The sequence below is a fragment of the Cinclus cinclus genome, chromosome 9, assembly GCF_963662255.1.
Source record: "Cinclus cinclus chromosome 9, bCinCin1.1, whole genome shotgun sequence".
NCBI lineage: Eukaryota > Metazoa > Chordata > Aves > Passeriformes > Cinclidae > Cinclus > Cinclus cinclus.
This window is the reverse complement of record NC_085054.1, coordinates 18,044,962-18,069,049: the sequence shown is the minus strand read 5'-3', so window position 1 is coordinate 18,069,049 and position 24,088 is coordinate 18,044,962. Positions and strand designations below refer to the sequence as shown.

The 24,088-nt window shown below is 44.1% G+C and overlaps 1 protein-coding gene and 1 non-coding gene across 3 annotated transcripts in view; one reads left to right on the top strand and one right to left on the bottom strand.

Annotated features, from left to right (window-relative positions):
* The window catches only part of CLASP1 (cytoplasmic linker associated protein 1), a 168,529-nt gene that overhangs the window by 34,927 nt on the left and 109,514 nt on the right, over positions 1-24,088 (top strand). For both annotated transcript variants that reach the window (XM_062498278.1, XM_062498277.1), the window contains exons 3-8: positions 9,736-9,814; positions 10,052-10,155; positions 10,639-10,730; positions 10,816-10,891; positions 13,459-13,556; positions 14,864-14,931. In XM_062498278.1, coding sequence (XP_062354262.1) covers positions 9,736-9,814; positions 10,052-10,155; positions 10,639-10,730; positions 10,816-10,891; positions 13,459-13,556; positions 14,864-14,931 — 517 coding nt within the window. The remainder of the gene's footprint in view (positions 1-9,735; positions 9,815-10,051; positions 10,156-10,638; positions 10,731-10,815; positions 10,892-13,458; positions 13,557-14,863; positions 14,932-24,088) is intronic.
* Positions 8,336-8,452, bottom strand: LOC134047516 (U4atac minor spliceosomal RNA). The gene has a single exon (XR_009933456.1). It is a non-coding gene; the product is annotated as a U4atac minor spliceosomal RNA (small nuclear RNA).

The window sequence follows — 24,088 nt, the reverse complement described above, 5'->3', positions numbered from 1 at the left end:
CATGAAAAGGAAAAGGTTATTTAAACACTTGATTCAGCTTATCCATTGTTAGGTTGAAAATAATGGTAAAAGTTGTGAAGAATGTAGTAAAAGCATTGTGGAAGGTGAGTAGAGCCTATCCAGGAGGTACCTGCTTGGTCTGGCTGAGCTCCCCATGGGTGTCAGCTCTTTTTGTAATACCTTTGCTGAACCCTGAGTGGCTTCTTTTTTTTTTTTTTTACAGCTTCTTTTCCTCTGATTATTTCAGTTCTAAAGAGTTCTGTTTAAGATAATTAATCCAAGAACTAATGATTTAGTTGAGCACTTAATTAATACCCCCTTGTATTAATCCACAAGAATTTGTGGAAACCTCTTAACGTGAGGGATGCTTGTTTGTGTAGCTGTGGCACTAGAGCATTGATAGGAGCTATTTGCCTGACTTGTTTAAATGTGTTTCTAGAGCTGGATATAGAAGCCAAAATGTATGTGGTTTGTCCCTATAATTTTCCAATTGGTTTTCCACTTGTGCTGTCAGCTGCTCAGCTTGTTCTTTTCCCTTAGCAAAATGCTGGCTCCATCAAGTAGTGCAGGATGCAGAATTCCCTTCTCTTCCCATTTTTGGGGGTTTGTTTGCTTTGGTTTGGTGTTTCTTTGTTTTTTTTTTTTTTCTCGGTTTGTTAGGAGGGTGGGCGTTTAGTTATTTGTTTCATTGGTGTGGTGTTTTTTTTTTTTTTTTGTCTATAAAATCCTTGCAGTTGGACAGGTCTAGAGACTGGATTGCTTCAGCCACAGGAACAGACATGGAACAGGCTCTGCTTGACCTGTCTTACCAGTGTCAGCCCATCCAAGTTGAATCTTGAACCAGTGATTACCAGGCTGTTCACCTGGCTCTGCTGTGGCTGGGCTTCCCTGGGTGCCATTTGCAGGACTTTTTCCACAGCTAGGAGTTCCCAACACAACTACAGTAGCCAGTAAAATTTCCCCAGGCAGGTTTTGTTCAAGAGTTGTCCCATGGTGAGTACTATCACCTCTTTCAGGTCTGGAATGTCAGGTGAGTTGGTCAATAAGGAGTGTTTTTTGTATGGAATAGGGTTTTTCAGACAGTTTATTAGAAAAGCCACAAGAACATTGCTGAGCCACAGTGGGACTGCACAGCATTTGATGCACGTGGTGTTTGCTCCATAGCAGTTCTGCAGACATTGCCAGGGCAAGAAAACTACCCTTGATGTGTGCAGGCATCCCAGACCCTGAATGCTTGTGGATAGGTAGCCTGCCTGAGATTGCAAAGCCTTTTTGGGTTCCTGACTGCATGCCAGGCACCCATGTGGCCCAAGGGTGTGCCCTGATTTAGATGCGTTGTGCTTCGCTATGCTGTCATATAATTGAGTATCTGTTGGACACAACTAAAAAGGCATCTGTTTTCAGTCTGAGGGAGGAAAACAGATGTTTTGTTCTCTTGTGAGAGCTCACAGTGATCCATCAGCTGTTGCTCCAGATCTCAATGATGACAGCCAGAAAAGCAGAGGGAAATACACACAGGTCAAAAGGAGTTGAGGAGATCAACATTAAATAATTTCTATTTCCTTTGTAACCAACCCCCAACAGTTACGTGACATGTGGGGTTTGGTTCTGAAGCATGTGGAAAGCATTACCCTCTAAGCTAGAATTAGATTTTAAATGGGCAAGGACAGAATATTTTTTCGTTGGTTTCCTAGACCAGATAGATTAAAGTTTTGGAAGAGATCAAATTGCCGGAAGTTAGAAGATACTAAAAATTATGCCTGACTTGATCAAGAACTGTGCTGGATGTAAGACATAGTTGCAAGAGGCATGTGCGGGCTACAGAGTGGTTGAAGCTGCTGAGCCAAAAGCTTTGTAAGAAGGTCTGCAGAATGCTAGGCCTGGGCCAGTGGTGTCACTTTCACTCAAATGTCCCTGTCCCTTGCAGGATCACACAGCAGCTCAAGCAGAGAGTGCCCAGCTTGCAGATGGGCATTGGTACATATCTGCTGATGTGAGGTCTGGTTCCACCTGCATAGGCACACTCAGGCGAGCAGGTCAGCACTGGGACTGTACCCTTCTGTGTTCTTGTGGCACTATTTTTTCTGGGGTCCTGGTTTTAGCTGGAGTATAGCACTGATACTAGGCTTCTGAAAATTTTCCCTTTTGAATGGAAAAATAGCAATTAAGAGTAGCTTGGAGAGGGAGTAAGAGGGAATGGCAAAAGAAGAAGCCAGTGTAGCAAACAGCTTGGGTAGTAGCTCTGTCTTCACTGACCTTATTGACCAGTAAGCTGTGGGAAGCATCACTCTCTGTGGGCTGTGGTAGATCTTGTGGCTGTTGTAGATGCTCGGTTAGATCTAACTCAGCTGCACCACTCACTGGTGTAGGAGAGATTGGGAAGTGTTTTAATCCATGCCTTTAAGGGTTATCCTCTGGGCTTTCTCCCAAATGGGTCAGAAAGAGCATGAGTAGGATTCTGGCTGAAGTGGTGCTTTCCTCTGTGGAATTCCTTCTTCCAGCTCTCACCCCTTTCTCTACCTGGCACCCATCTCTTCACTCTTCTGGGCTCTTGTGTCTTTCTCTGGCTGACGAAGGCATCTTGAACCTTTCTTCTTTTCTGGAGTTCTTCACTGTTGTACCATTAAGCTGTTGCTGATTATGTCTGGAGACACTTTTCAAAGGCCTACTGTGTGGTACATGCTGAGCAGGCAGTCTGTCTGTGCAGGGTGGGAGGTGCTGTGAAAGCTCTAGGTCTTAGGGTGTTCCCAGAATGTTACAAATACTGGCTACTGAAAATGCTATTGCATTTTTGATTGCATGTGTTCCTTTCTTCCCAAACAAGGCAAGAACAAAGCTTCATTAACTATGATCTAGCCAAGAGCTGTCATCATCTAGTAAGTTTGCTACTCAGTTCTGCTGCTGCCTACTCCTCACCACAGTGGCTGCTCTGCCTGCCTGATCCCAGCTTTATTCACGTTGCCAACAGCTGGTGGGACTTTGCTGTGTCTGCACCTCTTTGGTGCCCTTCTCATGAGACTGTCCATGCATCCTGTCATCATTGCATTGCAGTATTGCTGTTCCTCATAAAAGCTGGTGTTGAGTGGTGTAATCTGGAAGGACAGATGTTCAGAAGCTTGGGAACTAGTGATCAGGGGGCGTATCTGAATATTTGAACATCCTCACAGTTGTTACTAGACTTTGTCCACCCTAAGGGAGCAGAAGATTGTCAGTGATTATCTGCTAGGTTGTCTGCTTGCCTTTTTTTCTGATGCTGTCTAAACCCTCAGAAACACCTCTGTTCCAATTTTAAAATGTGCTGACCCTTTCTATTCCTGTAGTGTTAGAGATGGAGTTGGGGTCAGTGCTTCAGTGCTAGGAGCTTTTGAGGTGCTCCAGCTAATATGGTTCTGCCTGTAGACAGATTCCCAGTGTGATTTCTCACTTTCTTTGTGCACTGTAGCAGCCTTTTGCTGCTAATGGAGGGGAAGGCAATGTTACTAGGTAAAGCAGCCTGGTCTTTTAATAAGGCACATTGCTGTGCTGGAGATTGATTAGTTGCCATAATAAAGGCTGTTTTCCTACTGAAAATAAAACAGGGCAGTACAATGTACTTTTTATTTTCCTTGCCATATTCTTTTTGCTTTTCTGTAATAGCCCTCATATGAGGCTTCATTGTGCCTTGAGCTCTGAGATGCAGCTAGTTACCAAAGCTACAAGGAAGTTGTGGTTCTGATCCCAAGCTGATCCCAGGGCAAGATCTCATCAGTGCTTACAAAATTATACAAATTTTTCGTTAGTGGTTGTGGACCTGGCTTTAAGTGTAAATGCTCACCTGGGGGCAATGGAAATGTAGGGATTAGTAGCAGTATTTGTGACTAAGGTATTTAACTGCTTTGTGTGAAGAACCAAAGGCAATAGCAGTTGGTAGTGCAGGTGTTTTGTTTTGGTTTAGTTTCATGTGAAGACACGGAGCATAGAGGCTGCCACACAGGTATGCATAGCTGTAAGGTGCTGCATAAGCAGGCCCACCTTTCTGAAACAATGGTGCTGCTGCTGTTTTTTCAGCAGTGTTTGGGGCAATTGGGATGTGAAAGTGTGAAGTTGTAACTCTGCTTTCAACTGCGAAGTCTCCTGTTGTATTACCATGAGTGCTGCTTCCCTGGAGACTTAGCAGACTGTAGTTTGTGTCAGTGGTGGTTTACTTGCTGTGCTGTCTTGAGCTTCGACCTTGCTTGGGATAGGAAAGCCTCCTCTACAGCAGTGACTCTGCAACTTATGCTTCCCTCCACGTCCTTTGGAGAGAGCCTAGTGTCTTGCTCCTCTTCTCATCATACACAACCACTCAAGGACAGTTCAGAATCTCTGCAAAACAGGGTGAATTACTTATTCTTTATAACTTCCCCCTTCAGTTTCCCTGAGCAGAGGCAGGGTAGGGAGCAGTGTGACTGAGGACTGACTTGGTCCAGCCCTTTCACCTGGGAAATACCTGTCAGCTCTTCTGCAAGTAGATGTCTGCATTTCAGGATTATCACGTTCTTTTAAGCATCACCCTGTTTGTCTTTGTGGAATTTTTGTAGTTTTTTTTGCTTTGCACCACTTTTTGCTCTGAGAAGCGTTTTCTTTAAATTGCTTTGAATTTCTCACGAGTTCTACCTAATCTCTAGCTTTTATATCAAGAGACAACTGAGGGGCTTTTGTTGGCTTTTTTTTACTGGATCCAGAAGATTGTTACTGGAATTTTTTACTTTTGCACAGGAAGGGTGCCCTTGTGTCTAACAGGAGTGGCAAAGATACATCTCTGTAGTGATAATTTCTGACAACCTTTTCTTAATGTCTCCCAACATTTAAATTACCTTAGTTCTCCTGGAATTTAACTGTAGAACTATGCATTTTTTACTGAGTTGCTCATCTGTTATCAGGCTTGTAAATGAAGAAGAACTTTTGATAACCAGGTTTTTGCTTATTATACAAGTGCTGGTGGTTTCATTGGGTGTTTCTGTTCACCTGATTCCACCAGGGAATTTGAGGATTTTCAAGGTGGTGTCTGTGACAGAATGGATGGTATCTCATCAATCTAGAGAAAGAACCCAAGAATATATATTTAAAGTCTTCCCCCCATTCAGATCTTTGACTATAGCTTGTAGTCATGACAGTAAAACCAGTTGTGCTACTGTTGCTGCCTTTTTGTTTGCTGGTGTTTGTTTTGCAAATTGTGTTGTACAAAAATCTTAGCATCTGTGAGGATTGTTGGGCTAGGGAGATGGACTCATGCTTCCATTGCAAATGTGGTGCTGCCTTGGAAAATGAAATGTTAACTCTTGGAATGGCAGAAGGAGATTGACTGTTCCATGGTGGATGTGGCTATAGTAATGTGCAGGTGGGATATAGCAGTCAACATTTCAGAAGCTGGATCCACATTTCTCTGACAGGAATTTGGCTACTGCTGTGCTGACCCAAAATACCTGACTTCATAACTGAATTGGCCAGTATCATCTAACTTCATCTTGGTCTTGAGTGCCCAGTTCAGTTGTTGGGGATGTTTCATGTCACAAGGAATTAGAACTACTTCCTCTCTGACTGATCAGCGCTGATCAGACCAGCAGTGATGTGAGCCATCAGTATTTGCATTGGACTTCTCAGTCTGTAATCTGAAGTGTTAGCCTTTTTTCAGAATTATATTAAATTTACTGAAAGTATGCAAGCGCTTCTCCATGCTTTTGCTTATAAATCCAAGATATTATCGAAGCAACTGGTCAAAAAACCCTTGTTGAACTCTTATAATTCTTTTTTCTTTTCATATTGAGAATTAGAAGCCTTGTCTTCCATTTTCCATCTCTTCTCCAAAATAAACCTCAGACAGACTTCAAAGTGAAATAGCTAAGCTGTGTCACCAGTGGTGGCAATCAGCATGTTGAAGCGGCATGAAGCAAGCTGGTGTCACAGCTGCTGTAGAATCTCTCTCCAGCATTCCCATTCAGGTCCCAAGCTGGCAGGCATGGAAGGTTCAGGAGGAGGCCAGCAGAGTGCAACGACTTTGTGGGGATGTACTGCTCAGGCACTGCTGCTTCACTGCAAGGATGGGGGGATGAAGGTTCATGCGGCCACCACCACATACCTGCTGTGCTGTGGTGTGGTGTGGTGAGGTGAGTGGAGGGAAGGGCTTGTCTCTCTTCTCACCTCAGTTTGTCCAGGCCATCGGGGTAGCCTGAGGCTGATTGACTCCGGTCACTTCGTGCAGTTGCTGGATTGTGCAGCTTCCTTACCTTTTTATGGGAGTGTGTTTAGGTGTGTCTTGTTTTAAATTGGATGGATTTATTTGTCTGTCATGCTTGGTGACCATGTACTGGTGGAGCAGATGATGCTGGGCTGTCTGCACTCTAATACGGGGAGCTGCCTACAAGTCTTCAACACCACCCAGATATTAAAGGACAGATACTTTGTTTTTGTTGACCTCTGAGGGGGAAAAAAAAGTATTGTCTGTATTGGGAAAGGCTGTGTTGCATCCTGGGAACTAACAAGAGACTTCTTTACTGGGAGAGATGACCTGGCAGTTGGAGAGAGGCAGGAGAAGGGTTTGCTGACAGCCCCTGGCGCCTACAGAAAGTACTCTGAGACAAGACAAAGCAGCAGCAGATGCCAAATGAGCTGAATACTGGATGGCACAACTTGCTTTATTGAGTGTCTTGGGGAACCTCGGGAGTCAAATGAGCAGACAGACCTTCAGGCTGAGGGCTGTCACTCTGATTCTGAGATCACTCTTTTGGGGGCCTGTGTAAAAAGGAGGCTAAAAGATCTGTGCTGGTGTAAAGGCCTGTAATAGCTCTGTAGTTATCAGCATTGCAGCATTATCTGGAATTTGGATGGAGAGCTGCCCTTCCTGTGCTTGGTGTGCAGCTGTGCCCACTGGCTGGCTTCCCTGGGGAGAGGCCTGGCTCAGGATCTCAGCAGTGGGGTGGCTGCTTACAGGGCCCACTGCTGCTCCCGAGGTCCCTCCTGGACCTTGGTGTGGTGTGTTCATTCAGGCAGAGCTTCAGTGACTGCTCCAGTAGTGAACGGGTGGGCTCTTCAGTGCAGTCAGTCCAAAGCAGCCAGGGCTGGAATTCAATTAATTCTTTGTTCATTTGCCAGCCATGCCCTCGGTGGTTGTCTGTTATCTGTCTGTAGGGGATCTGTTGACTCTGTCAATCCATACATGATTTCTACTTTCCGCCTCTGACCTTCTGAGGCAGGTGTCACATTGGGGTTGATAAACGAATCCAGCATAGTAGGGAATAACATTTGCTCACCCCAGTTGCTGTTTCCTCAATAGCTGTCCAAGCACCACTGTAATTGTTGTGCTAATTTATAAGGACAACAGCAAAAAGTCGTGCAAGGCTTAGCTCATCCTCCTGGCCTTATCCTGGGGGTGAACTGCAGGGTATGTTTGCACTGTGCATGTGTTTCCTTTCATGTTTGAGCGATGAGTTCCCCTCACTCTTCCTGGCTTGCAGGCAGTTTGAAGAAGAGATGGATTCCTTCCTCTCCCGGGATCGAATTTATCCCTGGGGCACATCTCTGTAATTGCAGGCAGCACACTTATCTCTGTACAGGATGCTGGCGTGATGGGACTCTGATCAGACAGCTGTGAGTGGTGACTGGCACTCAGTGTCCCATTGACTTTCCCTAAAAGCATCTCTCCACTGATGAAGATCTGGAGCCCGCCCTGTTGCTGGGGCTCTGCTGCCAAACCCCAGCCGGGAGGCTCCCAGTGAGCTGGCAGACACAGGCAGCGATAGGCCTTGGGGCAGCTGGCAGGGCATTTGTCAGGGGTAGGTTAAATCCAGTGTGAGAGATGAATGTGGAAATGAAACACAGTGTAATAAAAGCACGAGGAAAATTCTCCTTGGGTGTATGAATAAATGATGTTGAATTAGAAATTGACAGTGTTGAAGGTTCTGTTACTGTGAGGGGAGCAAACTTTTGGAGAAGGCGAAGTTGTGCGTTGGAAGAAGTGTTAAGGAGTCACGGGCTTGTATTTAGGAAGGAGACCCGGCATTGAGTAATAGGCCGTTTCCCCTGCCACACCACGCATAGTTCCCTGGGTGTTACGGAGCCGAATCTGGAGTGAATCCATGTGACAAGCTGAGGGTTGTGGACTGACAGCTGGTGCGGAGTAAGGCGAGAGGGGCTCGGCGCAGAGCGGCAGCGCGGGGTGCGGATGGGGGGAAGGGACAGCGGGAGCGGTGTCGTCAGAGACGGGAACGGGGCCGACAGCTCGCAGCACCGCACGAGTCCCGCACGGCGCCGAGGAATGGTCCCGGTCGGGCTCGGGCGAGCGTGGTTGAGGACGCGCCGCGCACACGCCGCGGTGCGAGGTTCCAAAAATTGCGCCGCGCACGGAGCGGGCGCTGCTGTGTTGTTCAAGGCGTTAGCAGGGCCGCTCTCGCCATGCGCTCATTGAGCAGCCGCGCAACCCCCAGATAAGGACGGTTAGCGGCCGCTGGGGCGCGCCGCCCGTAGGGGAGCGCGAACCTCGCCCAGGTCCCGGCGAGGGGCGGCGCGCCCCCGGCCCTCCCGCCGCCCGACGCCCGGCTCGGGGGTGCGCACCGCGCGGGACCCGGCGCGCCCCGGCGGCTCCGACCCGGGGTTGAGCCCCTTGGCGGCGGCGCTACCAGAGTGCTCCGCGGCAGTCTGTAGCTGATTTGCATAGAGGGCGGGGCCGCCGCGCGGCGGCAGCGGCGACGGAGCGCGCCCTCTGCCGAGCGGCCGCGACACTGCGGGGCACGGCTCCGGCAGGGCTCCGGTGAGCGCTCCGGTGAGCGCTCCGGTGAGGCGCGTCTGCAGCGATATCCGCGCTCCCGGCCACACGCGGGGCGGTGTGTGCGGGGACAGCGGCTACAGACAGGCGATTGTAGAGACAGCTGCGTGTGTGTACGGCGAGTACCGCCATACACCTGTGTACGTACACTCTTGTATGTATAACAGTAGCATAGAATATCTTGAGCTGGAAGTGATTCACAAGGATCATCAGCTGCAGTTCCTGGCTCTTGCACAGGACAACCCCAGCAATCCCATGTGTGCCTGAAAGCCTTGTCCAAACACTCCTTGAGCTCTGGCAGGGGCTTGGGGCCATGAGTGCTGCCCAGGTTGTTTATGTCTATATGTACATTTGTGTGCATGTGCAGGGAGTATTGATATGCCCATATATGTATGTATATGTACATTTGTGTGTATGTACAAGGAGTGAGGCTGTGTTAGAGCAGCCCTGGTGACACTGCCTCAGCAGCCTGGTTGTCCCTAACACTTGCAGGCATGATTAACCTCGGTGTTTGTCCAAAAACGTAGGGAGAAACGTCTTGTGCCAGCACAATCATGATCTATAGTGTTTTGAGAAGTGTTTCACATACAGGTTCCACAGTACATTCAGTATCTGACATACCTTTTTCTAGTAAGTAAGCATAGTTAATAGAGCAGGTTTTCTGATCTGCAGCTTGTCGTGAAGCTTCTGTCAAACCAAATGTCTTTCTTTGAATTACAGTTATGTCATATAAGTGTTTGGTTTAATTTCTGCCATTAAATAATTAATTCTTAGTGCATATGATTATCAAATTGTAATTGTAATAATTGCAATTAATTAGAAATGCTAGCTACCGCAAATACTGAAATGGTTTATGCATGTGGTTTGTGTTGCACATCTATGCATATGGATTTAGTACTGAGCAGCAATCACAGTTGCAGTGCATTCTTAATTCATTGCCTGTTCTGTGCTTGCAGGTGGTTCTCCTGGGGATTGACATAATCTCTGCACTTGTGTCCCGCTTGCAAGATCGCTTCAAGGCCCAGATTGGCACAGGTGAGGGGGTCTCTGTGTAAGTGCCACCATCACCCTGCCAGCACCTGCTCTGGCTGCTGGACTCAAAGCTGTCTTTATTCCCAGGAGAGCACTTGCGAGGCTCTTGGTTTTCAGGCTCTGCTGAAGGGCAGCAGGGCCAGTGCCTCCACTGGGCTGTGGGGGGGAGAGCAGAGGGACTCTGCCACTGTTAAGAGTTTTTTCCTGAGGGATTTGAATGTTCCTGTTTTCTTTCCTTAGTGCTGCCAAGTTTACTTGATAGGCTGGGAGATTCTAAGGACTCGGTGAGGGAGCAGGATCAGACCTTGCTGCTGAAAATCATGGAACAAGCTGCTAACCCTCAGGTATGTTCGACAGCCCTCCACAGCACGATTGACTGGTTGTAAAGAAAACAAAACCTTTTTTTCTGTCGGAAGGTTTTGTCTGCCATTTTTCTGTCTGAACTAGCTTAATCTCCCTACACCTTGTTATAAGATTCCTGCTTCAGTTGGGAAGGCTATTGCCTGATGGAATACACATGGGAGAATGTAATTGGATTTCCCAAGGATGGGATGGGTATATGTCAAGAGTTATTGTTCCAGGTTTTTGGACGGTACTTGCTTTCTATAAGTATGAGTATTGTTTTAGGTAGTAGGGAATTACTGTGAAATCAGCACAAAACAAAGTCTTAGTCAGATCTAAAAGTGTCTTGGTCCTTTTTGTCCTGTTCTGCTTGGATGGGTGTAAAGCTTATATTTGAGCTCCAGAGGTGGTGTGGTGTATGTCTGCTGGAGGACAGAATCTGTTTCTTACCCCATCTCATTTTTTCTCTTTCCTGTCTTCTGCAGTACGTGTGGGACAGGATGCTAGGAGGATTCAAACACAAGAATTTTCGGACAAGAGAAGGGATTTGCCTCTGCCTTATTGCAACACTCAATGCGTAAGTCAGAGCTTCTGCAAACATGTGTTGTGTACGTGAGCCTGCTCTGTGATTCATAATGATTTTTTTTGTTCTTTATTCCCAGATCTGGAGCTCAGAGTTTAACACTGAGTAAGATAGTGCCACATATATGTAACTTACTTGGAGATCCAAACAGCCAGGTGAGCTTTTGCTGTGAGTCACATAAAGGTTGTGCTGGTTGCCATGTTGGTGAATGAGCTAATTGTGCTGCTGTGGGTGAGCTCTGAATAGTGCTGTGCACACAGAACCCCTGGCTGGTTTTGGAGAGGTATAATTTGAAGTATGTCCAAACCAGCATATCAGTTACTCCAAGGGTTCAGCAGAACAACATGAATCTGCAGGTGAGATGAACAGAAGAGGGAAACCTTTGTGGGAAAAGAACTCCTGTGCCTTGGAGCCTAAATACAGCAGAGGCTGCAGCGCTCGTTGCAGCACCCCTCACCTTCAGAGAGAAACCAGTCTGGGGAGGGAGGGCAGATGGGGCCAGTCAGACAGCCTGGCCATGTGCACTGCCAGAAGTTGTACAGGCAGTTTCTGAATAGGGGGTGAAGGCAGTCTGTACCAGGACCTTTAATCAGTGAAAATGAAAATGCAAGTGGAGTAAAATCTGTTGTTCCTAAGTGCTTTTTGTCTTGTTTGGTATTAGATGCAAGTATGCGGGGTTAGTGAGAAGAGGGAGGTGGAGAAGCAGTGTTCAGACTCATTGTGTAATGTGTACTAGCAGTTTTTGAATAATGCTGTTGGTTGTTCTGCCAGCATGACACGTCTGTGATCCAGGTCTGGAGAGGGTGTTTCAGCTGGAAGGAGGTGTGGGTTTCAGCTGGAAGGAGGTGTGGGATGTCCAGCTGGAGAATAGGTATATGTTTGCTGTGGGGAGTTGGCCATATTACTGTGGCTGTCAGGGCCTCCCCTTGCTAAGAGGAGGATTGAGAGTGAAGCAGCCTTCCCTTGCTGCTTGTGCCAGTGCAGGATGGTAAACCCATTACTCCAATAAATTTAATAATGTTTAGGGTCCTCTGTAGTTCTGAGCTGGGACTAAGTAAAATGTCACCTTCCAAGGAAATCCTGGGATTAGGGCTTGGATTTATCAAACACACAGGTGCCTTGGTCCTGCCATGGGTGAGCTGTTGAATGAATTGGAAAGTTGGTGAGGGCACTCGGACATCTTCCCTCTGTGCTGCCTCTTCCTTGTGTCTGGCACAGCTCATTGTCCTGAATCCAGCTTCAGGGGAAACAAGGCTGATATCTTTCCCTTTCTCCTGGGTCTGGTTCCTCATCCCCAGAAAGCCTGTGCTTGAATAGGTCAGACAAAAATCGCTGTGCTGGTGGCTCTGGGTGAGACCAGGCCTGGTCCTGGGCTCCCTGTCGCTGCCGCTGTGCTGCGGGTGCCTCCTGAGCGCTGGGAGATTTGCTGGGCTTGGTCACTGCTGCCCTCTCTTGGAGAGAGGATCGAGAAACAGTTCCAGGCCAAGTCCAGATTTTTTTCTTTTGTTGTGGATGTGGAAGCCGTTCCATTAGAGCCCTTTTCAGAAACAGTACTTAAACTCTGATCATCTTCTCAAAAATAAAATTACTAAAGCTTTGTTATTGCTGTGGTTGACTAAACCAAGTGTGATGGTGGGGGCTCCTTGCTTTGCTCTTTGGGATTTGCACAGTCCTGCAGCTGTGCCTCTGCTTAACTGTACACACAGAAGCGATCCTTGCTCTGCACAAGCTGGGTTGGGGTCTGTGTACTCAGAAACTGGGGGCACCAAGGAGTCTCCACTGTGCCCAGCAGTGTTGGTAGCAGATGGGGCTGATGGGCAGGAGACAGAGGCAATAGTACTGAGTAAAGGCTGGCGTCAGTGCAGGAGGGATTTGGAGGCTGCAGGGACCTGCTGAGTGGGAAGGCTGCGGGGCAGGGGGATGGGGTGAGTCGAGTGTTAGGGTTTTCTTTGACTAGGAGGCAGGGTATTTGTGCCTGCCCTTTGACTCCCACCTATAGGCAATTCCAGTTTGTGTCCTCAGGATATTCCATGTCTTGTCCTGGGAGGTAGGGGGGGTAGCTGCTGGACTATCTTCTCAGAGGTGGAAGTGCACAGCTCTATGGGTGTTTCTGTAGGCAGAGCAGATAGTTTGTTTGCCTTCTCTGCCTGCTGTGCCTAGCGAAGGAGGGGTTTAAGTACAGAAAGGTGACACTTCAATCAGATTTATGTCTCTTCTGTTGGCTGGAGGGAAGGATGTGCTCAGCAATTTCTTGCAAATCAGTTTGGAAAATATGCAAAATTCATGGTGACTCAGGTGATTGATTACTCCTCCCTGTTTTGCTGTCAACATAGAAATGTAAGTTTTTAAGACAGCATTAATTATCACTTTATTTTATAATATGCCAGTAATATAAGGTCTGTTTGAGTCTCTATCCTTTTTTCATCCAGTAAATGTGCCTGTTGTACACAGTGGGAGGAGTTTGGCAAAGGCAGCCAAGCTCCTTCTGCACCAAACCTTTCATCTTACACCTTCACTGGCTTTTCAATTCAATTATCCACTGATACTGTTAACATGTGAAAGGCAGGGTTGGAAGCTCCTCCATGAACTGTGTAGTAATGTGTGTAGTGGCAAGTGTTGTTGCTGAGAAATATACAAATTTAGTTTTCTGAGGTAGGACTTGTTAAGGATTCATTAATTTAAATTGGAAAGATGATTGATTTCTCTCATCTCTCACATCCAGGTTCGAGATGCAGCAATAAACAGCCTTGTGGAAATTTACAGACATGTTGGTGAACGTGTAAGGGCTGATCTCAGTAAAAAAGGATTACCCCAGTCTCGGTAAGTTGAGAATGCCCTTAGGTCTTCACGATTTTTGGGCTGCTTTTGCTTCCCCTCCTGCCTTCAGAAGACTTCAGGAACCTCATGATTGAACCTTTTCCTGGGATTGTTGTTTCATTTTCTATTTTTTAATCTGATAAACACTCAGATTTACTTAATGCAGATCCTGTGCCTTTGCCCAAGTATGCCACAGCATCTTTGGAAAACCACAAAAATTATTGCAAATATTTAGTTAACTAATTTAAGATTTAATTAATTAATTAATAATACAGGGAATCAATATTTTCCCTGTATATTCTGCATATGTAGAGAGGAGATGCTTCAGAGTAGCTTGTGGTTATACTACTTAGGCTGTCATAAGCAACAAAAACCCACAAACAAAATAATCAGTTTTAAGATTTTATTTAGAAAAAAGCAACCTTCCTCCCCCCCAGAAAACCCCACCCAAACCTCAAACAAAAAGCAGCCAAACCTATATCAAAACCAAAGCCATGCCCCTATGCTTCTGCTATTTCAGGTATGTTAGAAAGCTGCTCTGCATCTTGCCTCCAGTGCTCAGGGCAGAGCCTATTTAGACCTGAGGATGGAGTGGCAGCTCAGAGGGGAAGAGGTGGTTTTAGAGTTGGGGTACATGCAGGTGGAGGCAGCACTGTTGCCTCTTGTTTTCCAGTGGAAACATCTGTTCCCACAGTGTGCCTTAAAGTAATAAACTCACTGGGAAGGAATGATGAGATGTGATAAGGATCTTCTGCTTGGCTGGACCTGTGACATAAATGGGAAGGTGTCAGGGCCAAAGACTAATGATGTGTCAAGCTGGTTTTTAGGGGTGTGTTTTGTGGTATTTCTGCAAATAGTTAAGATAAAGTGGTGATGAAGTGTATCTACAATAAGCCATATCATATCTTTGGTTATGTAGCATTTTCAATTATATCTCAGGTTTTCTTTTCAACTGTTGTGTTTTGATGTTGGCTTTTTTAATTTTAAAATAACTTCCTTGCATTGACATTTTCTGCTGACATTTTTGACAGTGCTCCCAATGACCTGAGTGAAGCCAAATCTGTTTTATTACATCATGAGATGTTAGAATTTGGCTGCCCAGGGGAGTGGTGGAGTCCCCATCCCTGGAAGTGTTTAGAAGCAATGTGGATGTGGCATTTGAGGACATGGTTTAGTAGTAAACATGGTGGTGCTGGATTAAATGTTGAACTCTATGGTCTTAGAGGTCTTTTCCAACCTTAGTGATTTTATGATTCTAATACTGCTGAAATTTGAGTTGTTCATTGTGTGTTTCTTTAACTCTCAAACAGATTGAATGTAATTTTTACAAAATTCGATGAGGTCCAAAAATCTGGAAACATGGTCCAGACTTCAGTTGGTGAGTAGAAGTGTTTGTATTCTCTTTTTGTTGCTTTTAGCACTTTTCAGTTGATGGGGCATTCAATGGATATACAGCATGCATTCTGTTAGGAAAAGCAGGTATACAGTGATTGTTCAGAAATACAGACAATGCTCTTACAACAAATAAAATTAATGTTCAGTTTGTCTGCTGTCCTTTTGTAGTATCAGAAGGAGAAGGAAGGCTAAGTTTTGAAAAGGGAAAGTGGTACTGTAGCTGTCTTCTTTTCCTCTTGAGTTACACCTCCTGTTCTCAAGTCCATGTGCGTGTAAATGGTTCATAAAATAAATAGTAATTTCAGAGAAGAATTGCCTTTTCATTTAAATGCCCTAAGAGGCAGACAGTGTACACAATAATGCAGCAGTATTCTGTTTAAAGCTTGTGTTTGTATTTTGCAGTCCCTAAATGTCCTGGGGTTCCTCCCAAATATGCCCCAAACCAGAACACTAACTATGCATATTTTATTTGTTTAGACTAATAGCCAAAGACCCTTATCAGATCCTTAATTCTGTCTGCCTTGTCTGAGACTAGTATTTTGCTTACTGTAATAACAAGTATTTATTACTGTGTTTAGAGATAGGCTTACGAGTTAGGAAATAATTTTAATAGGTATTACACCTTGTTTAACAATAGATTTTTGTGAGAATTCTTGGTGAGGAAATGCATCTTTCTGCTGACAGTTGAATAGAGCAGATGAAGAACCTGAGTTCAGCACTGTGGGTTCCTATCAAGTTCACACCCTCTGCAAGGCCAGGAGCAGGGGAGATGATATCCTAGTCCTACCGACCATGCTCTGGAAGTCAAGAGAGCAGAGAGGTGTTTTCTCTTTTCAGTAGGAAAAATAACTTTTTCACTTCTAGGCACCATTCTTTGTGACATAGCCATTTTACAGCACAGTAAACTTCATCCCTGCAGAAACAATAAAATTGTTTGATTTGAAAATCCAGAAGTTATAGTTTGGATTATTCAGAAATGTGATGCATTATCTTGTATGTTTGAGAATGATGAAGACCTAGTATAGGTTCCTCTGTGATGGAATGGGTTAAAATTACTCTTTTGCATAATATTGGGAGTATTGTCTGTACAGGTGGATGACGCTTACAGGGCTAAAAACATGCAGCTGAGAGACAAACGTCCTTGTTCTTTTTTAACAGGTGGGAAGTAAATATTTAATCCCTTAGCAAACTTGTTTAGGTTCCCAACCTCCAGGTGATTTCTCTGAAACCCTTACTCAAACTGAAATAGATTTACTGTTGATTCAACTTCCTTGCTTTCCGCTTGGCTAGGCTAAGGTGGAATTTTTGTCTTGCTAGCAGCGGAATAGAATGGGCTTTCAAAAACAGCAAAAGCAAATTGATGCATCATTGTACTATGTAGGTTGCTATTCTTTGGTGTTTCTAGGAGGCAGACTTGTGATCTGGGATAATATTGCTACCTTGGAAGCATTGGTGTGTATCAGGTCTTCTACTTTTAGGCTTCATTGAAAATTATTTTTTTATACCCCTCTGTCACAGCTTCAGTGAAAGATTTACCCTTTTTGTGCATCAAGATCCTGAGACCTTATGATCCCCATCTTCTGTCCTTGACTCCATGGACAGGCTTTCAGTACTTCCCAGCACAAGTACTCCTGTATTCTTCACTCTGTTTAACCTGTTCTTCTGATGTCTCACTGTTCTTGCTTGTGTTGTGGCAGGATGCAATCCCTGGAGTCTGTGTGTGTGGTAGGATTTCTCCTCTGCAGAATCTCCTGTATGAACATGTATGAGACAAAAATGTGTGGAGGAGTGTTAAGGGTCAGAGAGAGGAAAGCCTTGGATCTCCTATGCTGCGAAAATCTTTTCATCTTCCCTAGAAATGAAAACGTCCATAGTTGCAGAATTGAAATAGTTCTCATTTGTGAAGTTAGTAATAATAACATTACTTATTAACATCTTTTGTGTGTGTTTGAGGGGAGGGTTCAGTTTCCCTTAGTGCTATAGGGCTTGTTGCTTCTTCGTTGCCCTGCAAACGCAGCACAAATGCAGTGTTACATGCTTGTCCTATCTCGTGTGTCAGCAGCTCTGTGCAACTTCCAGTTTATCTTTTTGAGGTTATGTAAGCCAGCAAAAGGAGGCTTATCTTCACCCACAGTCACAAGTTCATTGTGGCCTGTGAAAGACAAGCTAAGTTTGTCAGGTTTCTTGTGTCCCTGACACTTTCTGAACAAAGGTGACACTTTCAGCAGTTGTCAGAGTCACCAGGGAGGATGGTGATAGATAGATATTGCACATGCAAAAGATTTGCCTTTCTCAGGAAATAGTGGTAATAGCTCTGTCTTGTTAACCCTTTGAGTCTGGCAGAGTGGTTCGATGGGTGACTGTGTGAATGTGCTTCTCCTGTGGGTAACCAAGAGCAAGCTGTTGGCTGAAAGGTGACTTGTAACTGAGCACTAGGGTTCTGCTAATCACAGTGAGACTTTGGAGTGGTTGTCAAACCTCTCTTATTGCAGAACACAGTGGTACTGGGGAGTTGGGACAGCAGCTGTGGCTTCTGGAATGGTGGAACACAGTGAAAACTGGTCTGGTGGCTCTGATACTACTACTGTTTGGGGTAACAGTTTGCTCTACCACCTCATTGATGACTCAAGTAAAAAGAAGGAATTGCAGCAGTGCTGTTTGTATATCAGGAGTACTTTGGAGATTAGTGAGTTGCTCTAACTTGTTAAAGGTTTCACATCTAGTGGTTCCCAAGACACAAATGAACAGACATCTTACACGGATGACTAGAGAACTTGCTTAAAATAACAGGACATTTTTTTAACCCAAAGAAAAAAATCTAATGAATCAACTCTGGTCAGACTGTGAATTTCAAGTCTCTGAAAAGAATTCGTGTTTTGTTTTTGCTTATCTTTCTATACTGTAGTCCATTAGTACTTGTTTATCTTGAACGGTTTGAATGTTTTTTTGGCTAGGCTTTGTTTTTATCATTTAGTAACACAAGAATCAAATGCATAGTGGGGTGGGGGAAGTTTGCATAGTAATCTGAGGTGTTTCATTAAGTCGGAGGAGGTTTTGGCATGCCCAAGTATGCTGCTTGTTGCTAGGCTACCAGCAGCCCTTATAGCTAGAATATGAAGTTAAAATCCAAGCTGGATTTCTCGATGATTCTCAGTGCATCTCTGTTTTGTTATTTGGCATATAATTAGTCAGCCTCTTGAAGCAAAAATTATAGTTTTTCCCCCTTTGGGCTTTCAGCAAGCTAATTATTTTCTGTGTAACTGCTTTTGCTAATTATGCAGATGCCTTATTCCCCTGGGACAAATACATTTTCAGCATGAAAGAGTCAGTAATTGCCAGCTAGTCAGCTGCTGTCTTTGAGTGGCATTGTGTGATGATCTTTACTTGGATGCGATACAGAGAGAGGCTATTGGACAAAGACTCCAAGAAATTCATGTTGTATGGGCTTCCTTGGTATTATCTGGAAAGACCTTAATGTAAACTGTACATGTTTTCCATAGAGTTGACTTTGAATCACACTTGGACTCCAGAAGAGTTTGTGATCAAGTTTCAGTATAGGTTAAGAATAAAGTAAATTATCTAGTGAAAATGCAAGCTGATAGGAATCAATGACCCAAACCAAAGCTATTTGCAACTAAAATATTTTAGTGTGTTTTTATACTTTTGATCATTGTGATATCCTAATATTATATTCTCTGATGTAAACCTTTATTTTTTTAATGCAAGTCACACAGTTTTTGGGAGATACATTTGTATTTGTGGATGGAGGGATATTGTGGTGGTGCTCCTGTGGACAAGGAGAGCATTAAACTTGCTTGTTGATGTTGAATTTTGAATCAGAATAGCAAGATTTAGGGACAGTGGAGGTGGTAGTGCTCTTGGGCTAGAAGGAAAGCAAAGCAGGAGATCTTAAAGCCAGAATTCTGGAGCTGAGATCTCTCCCCCACGGATACTTGCATGGAGCAAGGTGAGAGGAGGATGCAATTTTGGTAGCTGACTGCATGAGTGAGTGTTCTAAGAGTAAGCAAGTTAATTAAAACAGTGCCAAAATAAAAGATGCGATAATTTCAGGTACTGAAAACCTATGAAGAGGGGGAGCAATGCTGCTTTTCTGTAGAACTACTTCTATATTTGGGAGGATGTATAAGACAAATATGCTGTCTACTAAATGAATTCTGTTTGTGAAGTGGAGAACTTGGAGTTAAATAGATGAAAACTGGAGCTATTTTAGATTCCTGTGTTTTTCTGGTAATAAAGCTGAGTCACTGGAAGCTATTTTGATATTTATTTTATGGAGGAAAATCACCCACATTTGCCAAGTGAAGCCATGCATCCGAGGGTGGAATATTGTTTGTTTGTCAACACACATTGAAGCAGCAGAAATGCAGACGGGAAGGAGGGACAACTGTCCTGGATAACAGATGTTTTGAACCAGTAAATGCTGCACTGTGCTTTTTTGCCTTCATACCTCCTTGTGTAATTAAATTTCCATTATAGCTTGCTCTGTATTAATACAGTTCTCAAGTTGAAATACGAAGTGAAATAGAAGATGGATTTCATTGACTCAGCATTTTTAGAGCATGAATAAAGCAAATAAATGCCTCTTCACCTGTGTGGGAGCTGAGAGAGCAGTAATGTCTGAGTGATATTTGAGTGAGCGCCATTAACTGGTAGTACATCCTTGTAGAAGGTATAAATGGACAAGAGGAACTCTACTCTCTTTCTAACAGCTTTGTAAATAAGCATTTTATTTACAAAATAAATATCTGCTCTGAAATTCTCAAGTGTAGAAGGGGAGGGGTGTGAGCAAGCAGGCACAGGGGGGCACATGGAGCTCAGCTGTATGCTGAACAGGCTTTTATTTTGGAGGAGAGGTGGCAATCGCCTGCTAGGTCACACAGCAAAGTGGTGTAGGAGGGTGGCGAGTTTGCTGGTGATTAAGTTGCTGAGGAACATGTACTGAGAGACGTGGGGCTGCTCCCCAGCACAGTGCTCTTCCCCAGCAGCAACCAAGCACTGCAGAGGATAAATGACTACAGGGAAAGGTAGGTCTAATCAATGTGCCACACGGATGGATGTGTTTATTTGTTAATGTCTGAGTATGTGGCTGCTGTTTCTTTTTAACGGTGTGAAGAGATTGGAGAGATTGTGCAATTAAAGTGGAACTTAAAAAATTCATCTGCAAGCATCTATAGCCTGGTGTCATCAAGCTCAGTTTAAGATTCTATAAAATATGATAAATGGTCTGCTTGTGGTGAAGAAAGAGGATGTGTGTATATATAAGGGACCAGAGCAGGTTGAGAGGGGTGAAGGTCATGAATTTTCAGAAACCCTGCTGGTATGTGGCTTTTTTGAGTGATCATTGAGACTTCATTTCCTAATTGTGTCCTTTTGCAGCATCAGTTGGGAAGATTATTTAAATTGGTTATGTGCACTTTTGAATTAGTATTGAATCACAGTTCTGAGACTGTGCCAAATAGAGACATCACTCTTTTTTTAACCTGTATTTTTTTGTTTTAGCTGCATTTCTCTAACAGGATATCTGTGGTAGTTGGTGGGGCTGGATTGGGACTAGGTAAAATGGAAAGACAGAAGAGCTCTGTCTGTGTTCACCTGTGAAGAATTAATTTACAGGAGGGAAGCATATATTGTATTTATTTTTGTTACGTAAGAAGCCTGTGCTTTTTGTCTGAGCTTTCAGAGGAGATCATCTGTTAGCTGTCTTTGCAAAAGCTGCATCTTTTTTCTCCCTTCCCCCTTTTCTCTCAATTCAGTGTACCTGTTGTCCTTTTCAAGTCCTCACTATACTGTGGATGTAGTCAACTAATTTTAGGAAGTCTCGAGTCATTCAGTATCTGAATTTTATAGACCTTGGATTTTTATTGATATTTACTGTTGGAGGTGTGAGTTAATTGACAGCTTTTTTTGTAACAGAATGTGGAAATCTCCTGGGCAACTTGAATGCTGTGGAATGCATACTGCATGCTACAGTATGTGCCATTTCTATGGTCAGATCTTTATTTTATCCTTTTGGGACATCGTTTTCCAAGGCAATTACTGCATGTATTTTCAGGCGAAGCAGTGGATGCGTGTGTGTGGTGTTCCTTGTTCACCATAAGTAAATGCTGCTCAATGCCAGGAAATTAATACAGAAACCTGTCTGGGCTGATTCTTCATGTCATGAGCTGCATCACCTCTCAGTGGGTAGTGTCACCATATACAGCTGAGAGATCTTTGCACTCTGGCTCCTCCGTATGGGGTTTGTCCAGCGCACAAGAGGAGTTGAAAATAATCCATGGTTTTTCCAAAGTTGGAATTGTGTTGAATAATTAATGTACTTCTTCGCTTATTACAGAAAAAAAGTGTGTATTTGTTGTCAATGAAGCATGATGATTTCATGCTAGGCTTTAAAAGATCTGCTGGTGGAATGAAGAGCCTGGGGCAGTGGTCCAGCTGATCTTATCACTTGGGAAATGTCTGACCTCCAGGTCGTTGTTGCTTGTCTGAACTGTAGTAGTTAGCAAATGTCAGAAGAAAAGTAAGTGTGCAAGTTGTTAGTGTATTGTGAATTCTGGATTGAGTCCAAAGTACCTTGATCCAGGATTTCCTTGCAAAGAAGACCAGAGTTAGTCTGGTTGTTTTCAGCACTTCCCCTAAGCCTGATGGTATTATATGAACACACAAATGCTCTTTTGGCAAATCTCTGGTGTAATTAAGCAGAACCACTTCACTACCAGCATTACTAGCAGACATGCATAAAATACAGGCTGAAGGAGTGGGCAGTTAAAGGATGAAATGCTGCTGTTTAGTGTGAGTAAAAGATTAATACTCACCATTCCATTATTACTGATGGAAGTTACATGCATGAATGTCCTGCACATCTGGAGACTGATTTCTTCATGCAGGGCCTGTTCTCTTCTTCCCCACCGGTAAAGTATGATGTGGTAAAGTACAATGTGAGGTATGAACCTCAGTGGTTGCCTCAGAAAACACATGCAAGTTAGAACACATGGCAAGGTTGAACTTATAGTCCAGTGTTCATAAAGAATTAGAATGAAAAAAATCCTACACCCTTCCCTCCCATGGAAACTGCAGTAACATCTGGTACAGCTTCAGAGGTGATCACAGTTCAGGAATGCTTAGTACTTTGCTGTTATCTTTGCTATGGTCTTTTCTTTCAAATTCTTTAACGTGTTTTGGTGTCAGGTTGGTTTCACCTCTAAAACAAAGCCTTAAAATTTGCAGTGGTCATTGTCTTTAAAAATCTCTGCACCAGTTTCCTGGTATCTTCTGTGCTGTTTTTTCCAGCTGGCTGTCCATTGTAGATGTTCTGTCAGAAAGAACTTGCGGTCAAAGCTCAAGCAATATTAACTCCAGTGACATTTTTGCATGAAAGGACTGACTAAATATGGTTTTGATTGCTTAGCTTTGTCATTTATGGTACGCAGAATCTTCCAGGGGCAAGTTTATCAGTAGGATGGCTCATACATATGCCTGTGCACACACATATTGATCACTGTGAACATAGCAGTGATTTTAAGTCAGCCTTTTAATTCTGAGCAGTTCTCTGAGATGGGAGTACAAGAAGCTATTCAGATATCATAGAAGACTGGCATACTAAGTAGCAATCTGGTGGGAGTAAGAAGTATCCCATAGTTGTGCACCCTGCAGATTCATGAAGTTTGTTTGGGTTGTGTTTGTTTCACACATGCTGACTCCCAACACTTGTTGGGAGTACAGGGTATGGTACTTCAGTGAGCACAAGTGAAGTTATCACAAACTTTCTGCTCCTATGACAATAATTACAAAATTATTCTTGATATGGAAGCCCTTGCCTGAGGCTCACCAATAGTTCTGTTTCCAAGAAAGTGGTGGAGGAGTAGGTGTCCTTCCTTCCCCTTTTGTATGCTGGATGGGTGCTGGAGGGTAGTCTCCTAATAACTACTTTTAAATGAATGCTCTGGGCTGTTTTTATATAGAATCACTGTCCCAGTTAGAATTCAGTTACTGTCCTCAATCAGCTGCCTCAATGGTGACCAAAGGGTGCTTGGGGAAGAGATGAAATTTCTTGCCCCTCTTGTGGAGTGCTTTCATAAATTCTGTGCTGCTGCTCTCGTTTGTTTGATGAGATTTATTTTCAGGTTGAGCATGTAACAAGTGGTCTGAGTTTAGGTGCTGTAATTAGCAGCCTCTGAGGACAGCACTCCCTCTGTGGTAATTGCTAAAATACAGGGTAGGCTTTTATAGGCAACAGAAGTACTTGAAGCGTGTGTTTCTCTTACCAGCAACAAATAACATCCCTATCCTTGTGTATTGTAACTAACCACAGTAGCTGCAGCTTCCATAACTGTGAGGTTTATTCAAGTGTCTAGAGTGAAGAGCACCTGGTTGATTTCTAACAAACCTCAGACCAAATGCTTGGAGGCTTGAAGGTCTTCTTGTACCTAGTTAGTTTTCATTTTCAGATCGTTGGCCTTAGGCTGTATGAGATTAGAATGCTGAGCCCATTTCTGAGGAAGTCTTACTAATACAGATGGTATATCCAGTTTTAACATGCAGTGGTAGAACAAAACCTGCTGTTACAGCCACGTGCGTCAGGGGCATGAAGAGGAGCTTTTTCCAAAATGCGGTAGTGGACAATTGCTGGTTTGTTACTCCAGGGGGATACAGGGAAGGCATTGTCTGTTGTTGGCCCTGGTCTGGCATTACACTGCCTTCTACCTCCCTTATGTTTGGCTGAAGTATTTTGTTTGTAGCTCGGATATAGTGATGTGAAATAAAACAAAACTGAGCTATAATAAGTAAATGTGTCCTATTTTTGTAGTATTAAGACAGCAAATACTGCATAATGACTGGGTTTCTTCTGCCTGCTGAAGGAATTAATTCTGCTCTGCTGCTCTGTCAAAAGAATCCTTTTGTTGCATTGTGCAAAGCAGTTTGAGTCTCTTTTTTTGTTTATTCCCCTGAAGCCCCAAAGCTGCAGACAGCCCTGAATAATCCTGGCTAGGTTTACACCCCACGTGTAGCCTGCAGGGATCTCACTGCAGACAAATCTTCATGAGGAAAGCTGCTAATGGCTGCTGCTTTGCAGTTGGCCTTCAGTGTCAAGCCAAGTGAATTTTATCACAAACAATGCACTA